This window comes from Hippopotamus amphibius, chromosome 17 (genome assembly GCF_030028045.1).
Source record: "Hippopotamus amphibius kiboko isolate mHipAmp2 chromosome 17, mHipAmp2.hap2, whole genome shotgun sequence".
NCBI lineage: Eukaryota > Metazoa > Chordata > Mammalia > Artiodactyla > Hippopotamidae > Hippopotamus > Hippopotamus amphibius.
In genome coordinates, this window is record NC_080202.1 from 56787983 (window position 1) to 56800762 (window position 12780).

At 54.1% G+C, this 12780-nt stretch overlaps 1 protein-coding gene across 2 annotated transcripts; it reads left to right on the plus strand.

Moving 5' to 3' along the window:
• Window positions 1–4683: 4683 nt before the first annotated feature.
• WBP2 (WW domain binding protein 2) lies at window positions 4684–12227 on the plus strand. 2 transcript variants are annotated; one of them, XM_057716785.1, is made up of 8 exons: window positions 4684–4794; window positions 7038–7146; window positions 8321–8456; window positions 9316–9408; window positions 10058–10192; window positions 10398–10520; window positions 10955–11031; window positions 11165–12227. In XM_057716785.1, the coding sequence occupies exons 1-8, from the start codon at window positions 4736–4738 to the stop codon at window positions 11216–11218; spliced, it is 786 nt and encodes a 261-aa protein (XP_057572768.1). In that variant the 5' UTR covers window positions 4684–4735; the 3' UTR covers window positions 11219–12227. The 2 variants fall into 2 exon arrangements, with proteins under 2 accessions (XP_057572768.1, XP_057572769.1); XM_057716786.1 differs by lacking the exon at window positions 10058–10192 and having other exon boundaries at window positions 4702–4794.
• Window positions 12228–12780: the final 553 nt, after the last annotated feature.

A 12780-nucleotide genomic window follows, 5' to 3' on the forward strand; every position in this document is an offset into this window, starting at 1 on the left:
GTTGAGGCTTGAGGGCTCTAGAATGCAGGCTCAGTATTTGTGGCACATGGGCTTAGTGGCTCCGGGGCATGTGGGATCTTCCAGGGCGAGGGATCGAACCCGTGTCCCCTGTATTGGCAGGTGGATTCTTAACCACTCTGCCACCAGGGAAGTCCCTCCTTCAAGCTTCTATGTTTTAATTATCTGCATGTTGCCTTTTGGTCCTCCAGTCCTAGGTTCAGGCACCTCTGGGACACCTTAGAATTATTTTTTTCACCTTTCATTTACCTAGCGACCTACATTTAAAGCAGCATGCCTAGCTTTATACCTATGTTAATGCTTTATAGTAAATTCTCTCTGTTCAGATAGCTGGACTCTTTCACACAAACCCCCAAACCACAGTTCAGGCACACCATTGACCACACCCTACCTCTTGGGATTGCCCTGTGGGAGCAGGACGGGTAGGGGGTGGAAGGGCTACTACTGGAGAATCCTCCAAACTCTGCTCCGTTCCTGGCGCTCTGGAAAGCACCTTTTCCCTCTCTAGGTCCAGCCATTCTGCCCTCTCCACCCTCCAGCTCCTACAGCCCCAGCCAGATGTAATAGGCTCCAGACGAGCCTGGGCTTTGTACCTTCAAAGTATCTGGCACCTTCTGTGTTCAGCCAGAGCTGAGAGCAACTGTTAGGGAACCCATAAGCCCGGCCTGGGAATAAGAAGGCTTGTCTGCCCTCTTGGTTGAGAGATGGAAAAATGCCCCTCAGTCTTTTGAGTCTCCTAGCCCAAGAAGAGTGAAGCAAAGATGTGATATCTTAAAAAAAAAACTCTCCTCCCCACCAAGAGGTTGAGAATGACCTAAATCTCACTGACACAACCCTTTAGTAAACTGATTTGGGAACCATACATATGGGGCAGTTTTAGCTCCAGGAGGTGGGTGGATGCAGGTCCCATCTCCATTCCATCAACTCCAGGACTCCCCTCCTCTCCTCTCCCTCCCCCTCCACCACTGCCCCCATCCTTCCTTCTGGAACAGGGATTTTCAAGCTGAGGATTGCAAAATCAATTTAGGGCATAACAATTAGCAGTCTTTAAATGACAAAATATAGAAAATCTCAGAGGACATCACAATACAAAATTAAAATTGTCCTAAACCTCCTGGTCTGGGGCAATTTTTTTTTTTTTTTTAGGTGATACAATTCAGTCTCCTTCTGGGGAAAGAAAATAGCTTTCATGATAAAATGCTTATGCAATTTTTATTTTTTTATTGAGGTATAGTTCATTTGTAATGTGTTAGTTTCAAGTGTATAGCAAAGCAATTCAGTTATACATATATATTCTTTTTCACATTCTTTTCTATTATAGGTTACTACAAAATATTGAGTATAGTTCCCTGTGCTATACAATAGGTCCTTGTTGTCTACCAACTTTATTCATTTATATATGTACATTATTGGCTGGATTTCGTTGTTGCACACTGGGCTTTCTGTAGTTGCGGAGAGCAGGCGCTAGTCTTCGTTGCAGTGTGCACGCTTCTTATTGCAGTATCTTCTCTTGTTGTGGCACACAGGCTCTAGGTGCATGGGCTTCAGTAGTTGTGGCACGTGGGCTCAATAGTTGTGGCTTGTGGGCTCTAGAGCACAGGCTCAGTAGTTGTGACATACGGGCTCAGTTGCTCTGCGGCATGTGGGATCATCCCAGACTAGGGCTCAAACCTGTGTCCTCTGCATTGACAAGCAGATTCTTAACCACTGCGCCACCAGGGAAGTCCCCCTTATTGGGTCTTGATATAAAATGTACTTCTTACTGTGGGTCAATGTTAAAAAAAAAAAAAAAGGAAAGCCACCATTTGATAAACTGTCCCCCAGCCTTTTAACATCAGGACACACATAGAAAATGATTATTTCTTCAGCACAAATGATACTTGTCCCACTCACTGGGGCAAATAGATGAAGCTTCTTGGAGCTTAAGAGGTGACTGGAACAGGGACACTCTGGACCCCGCCTGGCTGTCCTGTGGTGATGGGAGTAATAGCCCAGGCATCCCTGAAGCACTCAAGAATCTCCCGTCTGGAGAAGAGAAGCAATTACAGCTCAGCAAAAAGCAATCATTTCTGGAACCAGGCAGAGCCTGTGTGGACTAGAAGGCACGAGTGATCTGAGTTCTGAGACCTGGGCCCAAAAAGGACCTTTTGCCACCGACATGGTTCAGCAATGAACTGGCCTTGAGCCCCTCAGTGTGGGTCCTGGAAAGGACCTGTCCCTTCCACCGCCTGGGAGCGGCCCTAACAAGGCATTCACATGGTCACATGGTTTTCTAAAATTTGCAAAAGTTAGACACTTAGGCTAGAATCGGTTAAGCCTGCTATCTTACTCCATTCAGACTTCCTCTTCATCACGTTTCCCCTCCTGTCAGGAGGCCTCAGTGCAGCCACAGCACTGTGTGTTCATAACTGTGTTTCTTAGTTCTTAAACAGGGCCTCCAACGTTGGAGAGGCTTCAGGCCCCACAAAACCTGCCTCTGCCTCTGCCTCTGCCACCAACCGGGGTCGCAAAGGGGTCAGGGCAGGACTGCACCGTTATCCCACCTTCCCTCTTGTGGCAGCCGTTCTTGCACACTCATTACTGGGTGGGTTTTCTCTTTCTTTCTGAAATGTATTATTAACATTTAAAATGCTCACAGTAAACAAACAGTACAAAAGACCATACAATGCACAGTAAGTTACCTGCCAACCTCAGTTCCCAGAGCTGAACTTCAATGGGATAACGCCAAAAACAGTGTCTAGTGTATCTTTCAAGAAACTTGGACTTCCCTGGTGGTGCAGTGGTTAAGAATCTGCCTGCCAATGCAGGGGACACAGGTTCGAGCCCTGGTCCGGAAAGATCCCACATGGTGCAGAGCAACTGAGCCTGTGTGCCACAACTCTAGAGCTCGTGAGCCATAACTATTAAGCCCACGTGCCACAACTACTGAAGTCCACATGTCTAGAGCCCATGCTCTGCAATAAGAGAAGCCACTGCAATGAGAAGCCCGCACACCACAACAAAGAGGAGCCCCCACCTGCCGCAACTGGAGAAAGCCCATGTGCAGCAACAAAGACCAAACGCAGCCAAAAATAAAAGAAATAATTTTTTTTAAAGAAACAATATCTAGATCTAGAGCCTATTTTTTATACAAACGTAAGTATATCTATGCACCATATGTAGTGACAAACCTTAGCTATCTTTCCACATCAGCACATAGAATTTTTTCTTTTAATGTTTACTTATTTGGTTGCACCGGGTCTCAGTTGCGGCAGGCTGGCTCCTTAGCTGTGGCATGCGAACTTTTAGTTGTGGCATACACGTGGGATCTAGTTCCCTGACCAGGGATCAAACTGCGGGCCCCTGCATTGGGGGTGCAGAGTGTTATCCACTGTACCACCAGGGAAGTCCCAGCACATAGAATTTGACTTCATTCTTTTCAACCCCTGCATAGATTGCATGTGTGGAATTTAACTTAAACCTTCAGGGCAGACTTCTTCACGTCCATGACACACTACTTCATTGCACTGGTACTGCAATGTCCAACCTGGCTTTGCGCAAGACCTCACAGGAGTCTGGTAACTGTTTCATAATATTTTCTAGTTTTTGACCCTTCACCTGGGAACTTTCACTCAAAAGAAAAGTCAAGCAGGTGGATCCCAAGTTGGCCACGGCGTGTCATGACATCAGCTGTCTGCTTAAAATCAAACTCTGATCCCTTAAGATTAATGACGTACCAGCACCGCCCTGTGGGGAGTGAGAACCCCACCCCCACCATTCCCTGTAAAGATCCACCTCGGAGGTGGGGAGTTTACATAATTACAGTGGCCGAGTGGGTGCCGCCCAGTGCTGGGTCACAATGAGTCAGCCCTGTTTTGCAAGCTCTGGGTCTCACACTGTGCCCAGTTCCGTTCAGTTCCTCTGAGTCTGGTTTAAATCTTCCAGCCTGGAAAATGCTGAGAAGGCCGGACAGCAGCACCAGAACTTTCCAGAGGGAGCAGCGCCACCGCGAGGCCAGCTGTGGCGGGACCGGCGCGGAGGGGCGGGCGCCCGGCCCAGGCTCTCCTCCCCGCCCATGGCGGAGGGTCTGGGTTTGATGTCCAGGGCAGGGTGACCGTTTTTCCTGTCTCTTCTCTGCCAGAACAGAGACTGATTTTTGCACTCATGTGTCTGGCTCAGAGATTACCCAAGTGTGTGGCGGGGGAGCAAAGTCACACAGTAAGTGCTCCCTCTACGTTTGCGGACTGAACGGAGACACCCCACAGCAGGTGTACGTCACAGTCCCCATCCTGTGGGTATAAGCTTCTGCGTCCAGGGCCTTGACGATGATATGCCCCTGTGACCCGCCCAACTATTTATTCAGGTCCCTCGGAGGACCGGATGGAGGGGGGTGGGGATTAGTTATGCTAAGAGTGGAGTCAATCCTGGCCTATGGTCTCGGAGACTACAAGTTCCAGAATGCATTTTTCCGTTAACGTGTGGAGAGGTCGCGGTTGAGGGAGCATTGCCTTCTGGGAAGTGTAGTCTTGAGCGTGTTTGTGATGCAGGCGAAACTAGGGGGGAGGGGGAAAGGGAGTAAACTATTAGCACGTGACACCCGGGATCAGGTGGTAGTGCCAGCCTCCGCGCGAGAGCTGTGATTGGCTGACTCTAATACGAACGACGCCACTAGGGGCGGGCCGTAGAAGGGCGCAAGCGCACTGCGTTCCAGAGTCTCGGGACCCTTTTCCGAGAGACTATGGCGCTCAACAAGAATCACTCGGAGGGCGGCGGAGTGATCGTCAACAACACCGAGAGGTGAAAACACTGCGGAAGGATCCTGGAGGACTGAAGGGAGGGAGTCGAAAGTGTGGGTGGTGGGCGGTGGGCAGTGGGCAGTGGGCAGTGGGGAATAAACCCGTAAAGAGGGGAACTGGTGGGGGGGAGGGTAACGGCTGGGGGCGGGGCTGAAGGAAGGGGGTGGGTGGGTCGGTCGTGAGGGAGGGGCCGGGATGCTGCGATCAGCTGTGGGAGGGCTGGGGCGGCTGGATGGGGTGAGGGTTTGGAGAGGTGGAGCTTGTGGGTAGTTCTTGAGCCTCTTTCCCAGAGTAGGTGATTTTAAGAAATGGGAAGAGCTTTAGGCAAAAACTGCCATTTATTGGGCGTTTACTATGTTACTATGTGTCAGGGACTACACCTCTTCTGCTTTTTTCAATATGTAAATCCTGTGGGGCAGGTACTATTACTATACACATCTTGCATGTAGGGAAACTGAGGCACAGAGAGGGTAAGTAACTTGCATGAGATCACAGAGCTGTAACAGGAAAGGGGTCATGATTCCAAAGCCAATAGCCTTAACTACCAGTATGTAGCCTTCCAGTATATTCCAGAACTGCTCAGTTTCCAGATGAAAAACTGAGGCCCAGAGGTGAAATTACATAGCTAACATTTGTCAGAAGTCTGACACATTTCCTGTAAAGGTGTAAGGGTCTGTCTTTGCCTCATTCCCTTGAATTCCTGTTGGCTTGGGTCACTCCCCAGAGCAGAGGTCTCCCAACTTCAAGGTTCTTCCTACCCACCCCCAGTCAGTTCTGTCTGTCCTCCACCTCTGGGCTCCTTGGTTGCCTTTTCTCCTCTTGCTCCTTGGGCACTGAGAATCAGACGAGCCAGCCCTAGTTGAGCTATGCTGACCCGAAAACACCTCTTGAAGGAGTATAGGAGAAATCTAAGTCTGGCAGGAGACTTGGTGGGATCAGAGCATAGTAGCTGGTTAAGGCCAGCACCCAGCCCAGGGCTGTCACCCAGGAATGCCTGATGAGTCAGAGAACACCCAGGGAGCCCAGACCTCAGAATACTGACTCGGAGCCTCCATCTTACCTGCTCAGGGTCTGCCAGGCCCGGCCTGTTCTTGGTAATGACCTCTTTTCTCTGAGCTGTACTTAACTTTTCTGGTACTGGTCCTCTTTCCCTCTTACACCTCCCCAAGTTGTGATATCTGGGAGGGGAAAGAAGACAAATGGAACCGTATGAACTTGGACCTTGTTGTCTTGTAATCAGAGGAACCTCACATTGCTCTTGGTGTGTAGCCTCTCTGTGTGCTAGCCAGTCCCGGGCCTGGGCCAACGCTTCTGATGCCATTTGGTAACATCTCCTGGGACTATTTCTTTCTCTCTCAGTGGGACTTTTCTGGGACAAGAAGGTATCTATCCTGCTGGGCCTCCTACCCGGTTTAGGACTCATTGCTGCTAAATAATGGTCTGTCTTGTTTTAGAAGCTGCTTCAGCCTCATTTCTGAAAAAGTTGTGTAAACAGTAATTGAAGTCCACATTCAGCATTTAAAACTTGATTTGTAAAGTAGTGAACCTTACTCTTCAAATCATGAATCCCTTTGAGAGGGATGAAAGCTATGGACTCTCCCAGGGAAAAGCATGTATGTGATTGTCTCAAAGGCTCATGGACTGACACCCCTGCAGACTCAGCTTACGAACCCCAGGTTTACAGGAACCCTGAAGTGAGCCCTTTGGTAATGTGTAGAGTCATGTCTTAAAATGTTTGTATATCAGGCTTAAAAAAACAAACCAGCAAAAACAGAACCCCTGTCATAAGGACCTAGAAGAGTTAACTCAGGTAATCTAACCTGATTTGAGGGATTATGGCATCTCCAGAGCCCTGCCCTGCAGCTCTTCTACTGCTCTGGTCACTTTTCTTTCTTTTTTTTTTTTTTTAAAGCCACGCCACATGGCTTGTAGAATTTTGGTTCCGCAACCAGAGATTGAACCCGGGTCCTCAGCAGTGAGAGCTCAAAGTCCTAACCACTGGACCGCCAGGGAAGTCCCTGCACTGGTCACTTAGGGGCTGTGTGGGTGGGGTTTGGGGAAATTCTGTGGAACCCCAGCTTGCTCATCTCTTCCGTGGCTGTGTTCAGGTTCCACGCAGCAGCGCTGGCATGATGTGCTAGCAGCTGCTAACAAGCAACTGCTGCCCGGGAGGGTCCAGCCCCTGGGGTGGCAGATTGTGACTCCAGCTGTCTCATCAGGGCCTCTCCTCTCTGTTCGCCACAGCATCCTGATGTCCTATGACCACGTAGAACTTACCTTCAGTGACATGAGGAATGTGCCAGAGGCCTTCAAAGGGACCAAGAAAGGCACCGTCTTCCTTACCCCGTACCGGGTAAGTCGTGCAGCGAGATGGTTGGTTTGGAGACTCGTGGCTCCTGGAGGCTGATAAGAGTCTTAAGTCAGCCTCGGCCTCATGAGTCTAGTGGCCTCTGAACCCTGGCGTGTTTCTGTCACATGCTGCTGGTTCTAGAACCGCCGGGCTCTTCACACAGCAGAACTGATGGCTGGGCAGTGAATCCATGCAAATTCCTGAGCTGCTGCTACAAATCTCTCTGTAGTTGGATGCAGCTGCTGGGATGACCTGGGCCCTCCAGAGGGGAGAGGCTGTTGTTACTTTGATTTCTGTAGGAGTAGCCCGTGAGGCCTTTGTGCACGTCCAGAGTGATAAGCGTGGTCAGCGGGATACAGTGACGTGGCCACAGCCTCCGCACTGGGCAGAGAGCCCGGCCAAACCCTGCAGGGGGAGAAATGCCAGCCTGTAGAGTGGGCCTGCCTGAGAGTTCCCCAGGCAGACTCTGAGAGACGTCCAGAGAAACACAGATGGATATTCTTGGGGGAGGATCGCTGCCTGTAGCTACCCCAGAGTTAGACTTAGAGGTGGTTGGAGGAAGAGGAGCACAGGCCTCAGTGGAGACTGGGGTGGGGGTGGGGGGGCGTTGTCTCGTCTCAAACCGTGTCTCTGGGGGTTCAAGTTGGCATCTTCAGTCACAGATTGAAGTCATGAGTGTCAAACAGAAGGTTCTCCACGCACAGGATGGGAGACTCTTGCTGTTTGGGCAGAGTCTGCGGGAAAGTTAGGACCGCTTCTTCTCCCGGGATCTGCCACCCATTCCCTCTTCTTAGTTCTGTGACGCTCAGGCTGGATCCCCCCTTCAGGAGCCCTTCCCTGCCTTGTCCCTGCCTCTGCCCTGGCCTCACAGGCCCCGCACTTTGGCCCCACACGGGCTGCCTCCTCACCACCGCGTCAGGGACAGAGCAGTGTGTCGTGCTCACACGTGCTGTCTGAGCCACACGTTTTTCTTGTGAATTCACACATCTGCCTGTGAGGCCTTTTACTCTCAGAAGCGCTCTCTGGGGGTGGCTGGTGCAGAGAGCGCCCTGGGGCCGCTGGGTGCTGGCGCGGGCCGCCTGCCCCGGCCCTGAGAGGGGAGCCCTCACGCACAGGAAGCGGTGGCCAGGCGGGCCGTGATTCGAGTGGTGATGGCCCTCGTCCTCTCTCCCTGCAGGTCATCTTTCTGTCCAAGGGGAGGGATGCCATGCAATCCTTCATGATGCCGTTTTATCTGATGAAGGACTGTGAGATCAAGCAGCCTGTGTTTGGGGCAAACTACATCAAGGGAACGGTGAAGGCTGAAGCAGGAGGTGGGTGACGGGGCGCGGGGACACCTATGGGGCTTCCAGGGAGGTGCTCTGGGGCACCTCTGATGCTGGCCTGGGGATGTCCTCTTCGGACCCTCTCACCCCAGCCCTGTCTTCTTCCGGGCTGTGGATTAGCTTCTAAGACCAGCACTTAGGCTGCCAGCTGTTCAGTGGGGGTGAAGTTGCCAGGAGCTGTGAAGTGCTAGCATGAAAGATGGCAGCTCCAATCACCTTTGCAGAGAGAGAAGTCAGCAGAATGATCGCAAACCAAGTGAAAATGCTTATTGTGACCTGGGGAGTGTGTTCAGACGCTAGGTGTGGGAGGGAGCTGTATTGGGGTCTTGGAAAGGGCCTTTCCCCAAGAGCCACACAGAGCCCGCTGCCCCTCTGTAATGCCCAGAGAGGCCCGGCTCGTTGGCAGGCTCTTCGCAGACCCCAGAGACCCGTGCGTCAAACTCACCTTCCCCCTCACGCTCAAGCCAGAGCGAGCCTTGCTGTGGAGCTCACGGTTCCCCTTTGGACAGAAGCCAGGCTGGAGGGGCGGGGGGTTCGTCCTCAGGCCCCCTCGGGATGAGATCTGCTCTGAACGTGATCGTCAGCTGTTGCTGAGCTTGCTCCTGGGAAGCTCTTTATCGGGGGTGGGAGGCGCGAGTGCAGATGTGCTTACAGGGCTGTGCCAGAAGCGGGCAGGAGGTGGGCCGCTCTGCAGTGCTGGCGTGCGATGTGGGTGGCAGGCCAGAGCAGCCCTTTCCCCCACAGGCCTCCGGGCCGTTGAATGGGGCCTGGAGAGGACGGGTAGCCATCTCGTCAGATGTAACTTATGTTCTTTTCCTGAGCCGCTGATGCCCTGTTCCTTTCTCAGGTGGCTGGGAAGGCTCTGCATCGTACAAATTGACCTTTACGGCAGGGGGCGCCATCGAATTTGGACAGCGGATGCTCCAGGTGGCATCTCAAGGTATCAAGGCTCTAAAAATTAGGGGCCAAGGACAAGTTGAATGTATGTGCTAGTTTGTTCATTTGGGTTTGTTTACTTTTTGTTTTGTATCTTAAGCAGTCAAGAGATGAGTCTCTGGGCCCCGGGCTGCCCAGGGCTGGGAGTTGGGAAGGCAGCCTGTAATTAGCATCACCCTCCTGTACCTCAAAGGCTGGGTTTCCCCTGCCTGGAGCAAGTGTAGGACATTCGGACAAAGCTGTTTGGACTCAGGACATTTTACTGTGGCCTCATAGAAACAAACAAAAACCCAACCATTAAGCTACCATCAGGCAACCATTTTAAGTCCCCAGGGGCTGTGTTCAGCAGACCTCCTCATCTCGTCCTCAGCCTCACCCAGCTCCATTCTTTACCCCGTCCCTAGCCTCCTCCTTCCCTGCACCCACCCCTCCAGCCCTGTCCTGGGCCTCCCTCACCCCAGCTCTGACCTCAATCCCCATCCAGACCCCTTGCCTTACCCCTGACTGCGGCAGACTCCACGGGGGAGGGGTAAGGCGTGTCTGCTGTGCACGTTCCTCGGACCTTGGCAGCTCCCCTCGGCAGGCGGTCGGGCCACCCTCTCCCCAGCGCCCGAGGCCGGCAACACTCACTTCTCTCTCCCCTTGTACGGTAGCCTCCCGAGGTGAAGCCCCCAGCGGAGCCTATGGTTACTCTTACATGCCCAGCGGGGCCTATGTCTTCCCCGCGCCCGTCGCCAATGGAATGTACCCCTGCCCTCCTGGCTACCCCTATCCACCGCCCCCACCTGGTGAGTGTGTCCTTTGCTGCCCACCCCTCACCCCACCCACCCACCCACTAACCATCCCCACCCAGGCCGGGGGGTTGTAGAGGGAAGACTTGTTCTTTGACCTGCTTTAGGGCCGACAGAAAAGCTGGAGAGGCCTGGGAGGCTGCCGGCTGAGGGGCCAGGGCTGGGCTGCTCACCGGGTCCCTGTCCCTCTCTTGCCGAGCAGAGTTCTACCCGGGACCTCCCATGATGGACGGGGCCATGGGATACGTGCAGCCCCCGCCACCGCCCTACCCCGGGCCCATGGAGCCTCCAGTCAGCGGCCCTGATGTCCCCTCCACTCCTGCAGGTGAGGCCCCTGGGCTGCTGCCCGTGGTTGCGTGGAAGCCCCAAGTAACGAATGCCCAGGGGACCAGCAGCGTGGTGGCCTGGTGGTAAAGATCTCAGCCCCTACCCTGTCCTTTAGTTGGCCGTGTGCCCTGGGGCCAGGAAGGTCTCCCTCCTCACCTCAGTCTTCACGTCCACAAAACGTGGCAACACCGTCACCTGGGGGGCTTGCAGTAAAGATCAGATGGGGTGGGAGGTGTAACGGAACCGAAAGGGATGGTGTCCAGACAGTGCAGTAAGTGCTCAGGAAAGGCTCGTCACTGTTTCAGTGATGGAACTGGGTCCTCGGCACCAGCCAGCCCGAGCACTGGGGGTGCCGGGGTCACAGGGGCCGCTGGAGGAGTTGGGGAGGGCTTGTCCCTGGGGCTCGTCCTGAGTGTGTGTGTGTGCTCACAGCTGAAGCCAAGGCCGCGGAAGCAGCTGCCAGCGCCTATTACAACCCGGGCAATCCACACAACGTCTACATGCCCACGGTGAGCAGGGCTGGTGATGGGTGGCCGTGGCGCTGCAGGGGCCCCTGCAGCCCCTGGTTGGCTGGGATTTAAGGGCAGGAGAGACCTTGTCTTGTTCTGACCCTTCTAAACTGATCTTTCCTTTTTTCCTCAGAACCAGCCTCCGCCACCTCCTTACTACCCACCAGAAGATAAGAAGACCCAGTAGACCGCTCGCACCCCGCCTCCCTTCCCTCATCTGTCTTTCCTCCCCTCCCCTTGGGGCTGAGTCTGGGTAGCGGGGAGGGTGGGAGGGCCTTGTCCTTCCTCCAGGTCTGATTATAAAGCAGTTACCAGGAACTAGCCTTGAGGGAGGGGAAGGGCCCCTTGACTCGGGAGTGGTGCCTCCCAGCTTCCCACGCAAGCCCAGAGCCCACAGCGCTTCCCTCTCGCCATCACGGGGCGTCGCCCTCGTTCCTGTCCTGCTCTCTTGGTAGCTTCTACCCACGGAGGGACTCTCTGGCCACCTCCTCCACCACAGTCCAGCTCCCTCCTTTTGTAACCGCCTTATCCTCAACTTCCTGAGCTCTGCCCTCCCCAGGGCCCCCTGCCAGGCCCTACTCACATTCCGTCCACGCGGGTCTGTGCCTGGCTGTGGAAGGCCAGCTGCCCGCCAGCCTGTCAGCCTACATTCCACTCCCAGCCGGCTTCGGCCCCCGTCGTGCTCGCTTTCCCTTCTCTGTCCTGTCCTTGGTCATCGTGTTGCCACCGCGTTTGACTTTTGGCACTTTCCCACTAGCCGCCAGGGGCTGGGTGGCATCAGGGCCGGGCCGCCGCGGTTGGGGAGGGAGCCCCTCTGCTTTCCTGCTGGTTTTTCTGGAATTTGTTTCCCTTTGCCTTCTCTCTTTTCCCTCTAAAAGGGGCTTCTCGGACTGGAACTAGAGAATGGGTGTCCACTCGGGCTGCCAGGCAGGCTGGGAACAGACCCCTGACCCCTGGGGGCCTGGCCTGGGCGCCGACCATGACCTCTCACCAGCCCCTCAGCCTGCTCTCTTCCCTTTAAGCTTCATGCCTGGTTGGCAGTATGCCCCCTGGATGCACTAAAATTTGCTCTCATTTTCTCCTGGACTGGCTGTAAAGAGAGGAGATGGTTATTTAAAGAGAATTCCCTATTTATTTGACAGAAAAAAAAATTCAGTTAATATATTAAAGTGAAATAAACCCTGTTTGCACCTTGATTTGTCTGCTGAAAACGTAAACTAGTAAAAATGAAGTGACTGGACCGTGCCTGGGTCTGCGTGTGGTGACGGAGGCGAGCCCTCCGGAAGGAGAGCTGTCTGGCTGCTGGGGGCCGGCGGAGGCTCCCGCGAGACGGTGTTCCCTCCCACGTGAGACTTCTCTGTTCTCTTGGCCCATTTGGGCCCAGGATGCTAAGGCCTCTCCTGTGTCCGTTTCATGCCAGTTGCTCAGTAACTGTGCCCACCCACCGAGTCCCCCGGGGCCTGGCGCAGCCCAGCCGCTGCCCTGGGTGGGTGTTGGAAACGGGCTGGGCTGGACGGGAGTTCCTGCGAACCTGGCTGCCACGCTCACCGCTTTGCCTTGTGGGAGTGAGAGGGCACGTCTGTGAAGGCCAGCCGTTCAAGACTGGCCCCTGCAGCGTGGGTTCTGGTGCCACCCTCCTTGTGAACCTCGGTGCTTGGGGCCAGGAGCGGGTGGGGAAACAGCCACAGTCCATGCCCAGGCCTGCACCCCTGGGACCCTGGCCTGGAGGGAGGTCTGGAGCTCAGCCCA